Raw genomic sequence first — 4771 nt, 5'->3', positions numbered from 1 at the left:
TTTTTAATTTAAATTTCACTAATTGCACTAAAAAATAGTGCTCACTCTCTCATAGAGAGTGAGTCCTTTCTATTATATAGGAAGTGAATCTCACATGATTATGAGAGAAGGTGATTGTGTATCGGGTGCACCTAATAATTCCTCATCTCTTAGACCGTTTCACTGCTATATTTTTTATTTATAAGAAAAAAAAATAGTTAGTGTCTATCTCGTATAATAAAAAAATATTGGATATTTCGAACCAAAGTCTCATTTTATTTAAAAGCTTTCAATTGAAAAAAGAGACAAATTTATAACATACGCAAAACACAGCGGCTAATCACATACATGAGTTGTTTAAGGCTAGTCACGCACGCTTGCTCATTCTTGGCAATATATGAACAGAAACTACTTGCTGTCCAGGTGGCGGCTCAACCACCCAAACTCTTGCTGGTGTAGCCATCACATCCACCACCACAATTTTTTCTCCATTGCCACAAACCACGCAAACTCTTCCTCTCCCAGCAGCTATCTGCTCTGCCATTTTAAGCTCAGGCAACTCAATCACCTTCTTCCAACAATCCCTTTCACTATCATATTCACTCAAAGCTCCCTTCACCTCATCCACTACATATATCACCTCTTCATCCATCGGCACTGCCGGTCCATTCCATCCCGCAAGCATTCCCTTGGGCATATTCTCCCACAAGTTTGCGTCAACATTATAAACGCAACCATCTTTTACTGCATTACCTTTAACGTTAACCATGTAAAGCTTCCCTTTACAGCCTACTGCCTCTATCGCTTCCCTACTGAATCTACCATCTTTTAGTGGTGCCATTTTTTCCCATCTCCAATTTTCTTTCTTTTGTTTGGTGTCCCATCTTTCCATTGACCTAGCCACATCTCCACTGTAGTGCGACGCAACCCCGCTTGCTAAGTAAATTGTGCCACCAACAGAGCCGGTGGCGCACCAGCGGCGTGGGATGGTAAATGGAGGACCAAAGAACCAGTAGTTGGATTCTGGGTGGAAGAGTAATGGCATAGAAAGTGCAGGGACAAAACGGCAAGTGGTGCCAGCCATAAGTACAAGATGATTTGAGACTGTTAGAGATTGGATTGAAAGGTTTCTTGACAAGAAAGAAGGATGTCGATGGAGGAGATGAAGTGGGGGGTCTTTTGGAGGACTAGGGAGTGATTGCCATTTTGAAGAAAAGGGGTCTAGTGACAAAAACTGAATCGAATTGATTGCATCAACTTGGTCGACTTTTCTATTTGGTGGTGGAGAGACGAGGACGTAAAGGGAAAAGAAGGGAGGGAAAGAGTGAGAGTAAAGGAGTTTCCGCCATGCGTGGCAAACGGAGAAAAGAAGGGCAGGAGAAAGAAAAGAAAGGCAGATCTGGGCAAGGTGGTTGGGTAGGCCAGGCAATAGGAGTTCATTCTCGATATCATCAATGGAGTCTTCCTTGGTTTCTTTGCTAGGTTTTGGGATGGTTTCCATGGGAGAGAAAGAGATTAAGAGAAAGCAAAAGAGATAATTGAGAGAGACGAATTAATGGGGAATTGAAGAAGAGGGTTGTAGGCTTTTATCGTCCTCAAGTTCGCGCATGCTGGACCATTTATTGTGAATATATATTTGGCCTAATTTTAGCAGCAATGGAAAAGTGACTGATGAAGCTAACACTACGTTTGGGAAGGGAGGAAAGTAAGAGGGGGAAGAAAATGTGGTGGGCAAATAAGTTTATTTTTTATTTTTTTTATTTAAATTGGGTAAAAAATAGAGAAAGGGTGAAAATATTAGAAAAAAAAGTAAAAATATTTTATCTTTTTATTTTTTTTTCTAAAATAAAAGAAAAATAAGAAAAAAATATTTAAAAATATAAATATAATCTCATATTTAATAATTTTTTTAAAATTTAAAGATAAAATTATAATTTTATTATTTATAAAATAATTTTTTCTCTAATATTTTCCCAATTTTCCTCCATCGATTCAAACAGGAAAGAAAATGTCTGTATTTTTCTTGGAAGATAAAATTTGTAGTTTTTTCTTTTGTTTTCTAGCAAGGAGAAAACTGTTTGCTGGCCGCGGCATAAAGCAATTATAAGATGGGTTTAGATTTATTTATTTTATTTATTCAATAAATATATAATTATTAAATTATTTTTTTTTTAAAACATAAATTCATTCATAAACAGGAAGTACTCGTTACTTTTATATATCAGACATAAAATTTATTAATAATTATTTTTTTAAATTCTTTTAAATATTAAAATGATATAAATGATATTAAACTTTTCTATTTAATAATTTTAACAAAATATATAAACCATTCACATAGCAATTGATCATTTGTTTAATTTGGACCATATAAATATCTTTGATTGTTTTTTCAATAACTTATTGCATATGAAGTAAATAAAGATAAAAGAAAATTAAATAAGCTCAATATCTATAAAATAAAATAGATCTAAAAATAAATTCTCAAAATTCTTTTTAATATAGCATAAATTTGTGAGTTATTAAAAAAATAAAAATATAAAAAATAAAAAAAAAAGCAGAGGAAATAATAAAAAGCAGCAAAAATAAGGAAGAAGCAAAGATGTGGAGGTGGAAATGAGAAAATAGATTAATTATTAAAGTATTAATTAAAAAATTATAACTAAAATCATATTGATCAATGAAATCCATATATGGTAATTATCTTTGATTTTTTTTTTTTATATTTTATTTTTATATCATTTCTTTATGATTGGAAACTGTCTTCTCTTTATCTACCACACTTATATATATCAAAGAAAATCCAACACGTCGCATGAGAATTTATGGAGTTGGTACCTTGAATAAGCAAATTGATTTTATCTATAAGTGTTATTTGGTATTTAAATCGTAGGATTAAAATTATTGTTTATAAAAAAATATATAATTTTATATATTTTTTAAAAAAGTAATTTATAAAAAAATTATTTTATTATTTTAATATTTTTATAATTAAAATTTATTAAATTTAATTTTAACTTATTTTTTAATACCCTATGACTTTTATATTTAAAAAAAAAATATTATTATCAACCACAATTTTAATAGTAATGTCAAACGGACAATCTCTCTTTAATTTTTATTTGTCGTCATGAGATCATATTAAAAATTTATTATCTCTGACATCAATTTAATATATATTCAAGATAAATAATTTAAATATTAAAAAGAGTTAAATTATGATTAATAAAAAAAGAAAGAACTCCCATAACCTATTAAATTGTGTTGATATTATTATTAAATAAAATTTAATTTTTGAACAAAGCTATGAAATTGTACTTTCCTTGCAGTTCTTTAATTTAATCCCCCATAAGAATAGCCTATATTTAATCAAATTTAAAGAAGTTTAAATTATTTTTTTTTTTTAAATCATATATTACTAAGAATGGCAAGGGGTCGGATTTTTACGGATACCCGATCCAACCGAACCCTGATAAGACGGATTTAAATAGTATATAATCGGATTTGGAATGAGTTCGGATCGAATTCGAGTTTTATATGTTGGGTATATAAATATTTAATTAAATATAAAATATATATTTTTTAATAATATTTATAAATTTTTATGTATTTTATTTTATATATAATAAATTTAAAATATTTTATAAAATTATTAAATTTTTAAAATATAAATTATTAATAAAAATAATTTTTTATATAAATTATTAATTAAATATATAAAATTAAATAAATTTAGATATTTTTTAAATAATAACAATCGAGTTTGAAACATGTTAGAATAATTAAGAATAAATTTTAATTAAATTTAAAATAAATTTAAATTTTAAAAATATTAATTAAATTTAAATTTTAATAAAGTGATTTTAACAAATATTCTGTCATCCCTATATATTACTACTATATTCAAGTCGTATTTATTGCATTTAAATTGAAAAGGTAACCGTTGGCCAGCAAAACCCAAAGTTTTTTTTTTTTAATTATTATTTTATGAACATTGACGTTGTCTTTAGCATGCGTTCCTAAGTTTCCTGCCGGTCTATTTCGACCTTTTCGCCCTTTCGCGCTGTCCTTTTGTTGAGCCTCTTGGAATTCGTACCCAACCGAATTTTAAGTTAATCGAATTTTTAATTATTTTAAATATATTAATTAAATCAAATCTAAAAAATATTATTATTTATAACCGAATTAATTGAAAAAATTATAATATATAATTTATATTATTAATTAATTAATTAATAATAAAAATAATTTCAATATTTTTATTTATAAAAATAATAAATATATTTATTATTAGTAAAATAATAATTACAAATTAAATATTATTAATAAAATTATAAAAATAATATTTACAAATAATATATTATTAATAAAAATATAATTAATATAAAATCAATTATTTTGATTAATTTGATTACAAAATTGAGGGTAGTTAAATGGACAATTGAAAATTAAAAATTAAATAGAATCAAAATCATCCTTATTAAATTAAATTTTTTCGATTTGATTTAGTTACCTAATTATAAGAGGAGAATGCAAACTCTTACTAGATGATAAGAAAATTAAACATACTTTATAAAAAAAAAAATTAAACTCAATTAGCCATAAATTTAAAATACAATGAAATTTATATAAAAAAAATAAATAATTTATATATAATGATGAATTAAGTATAAATAAAATTTTACCTGATTTAAAATAGTTTCGTAAGTTAGAGATTTGACGAGTTCTTCGAAAATTTTCACGGCAATGATCTACGCCACATGCAAGCTGCTGCCTGGGGATCTGTAACTTT

General features: G+C 26.7%; 1 protein-coding gene across 1 annotated transcript; it reads right to left on the bottom strand.

Moving 5' to 3' along the window:
• Window positions 1-234: 234 nt before the first annotated feature.
• On the bottom strand, window positions 235-1526 carry LOC131178741 (F-box/kelch-repeat protein SKIP25-like). The gene has a single exon (XM_058144378.1). The coding sequence runs from the start codon at window positions 1478-1480 to the stop codon at window positions 347-349; it is 1134 nt and encodes a 377-aa protein (XP_058000361.1). The 5' UTR covers window positions 1481-1526; the 3' UTR covers window positions 235-346.
• Window positions 1527-4771: the final 3245 nt, after the last annotated feature.

This window comes from Hevea brasiliensis, chromosome 3, assembly GCF_030052815.1.
Source record: "Hevea brasiliensis isolate MT/VB/25A 57/8 chromosome 3, ASM3005281v1, whole genome shotgun sequence".
NCBI classification, from domain to species: domain Eukaryota; kingdom Viridiplantae; phylum Streptophyta; class Magnoliopsida; order Malpighiales; family Euphorbiaceae; genus Hevea; species Hevea brasiliensis.
This window is presented reverse-complemented; position numbering and strand designations above follow the sequence as displayed.

Bases quoted from the DNA above. Each gene is read 5' to 3' on its own strand.
- LOC131178741 (XM_058144378.1), bottom strand. From the start codon at position 1,480: ATGGAAACCATCCCAAAACCTAGCAAAGAAACCAAGGAAGACTCCATT.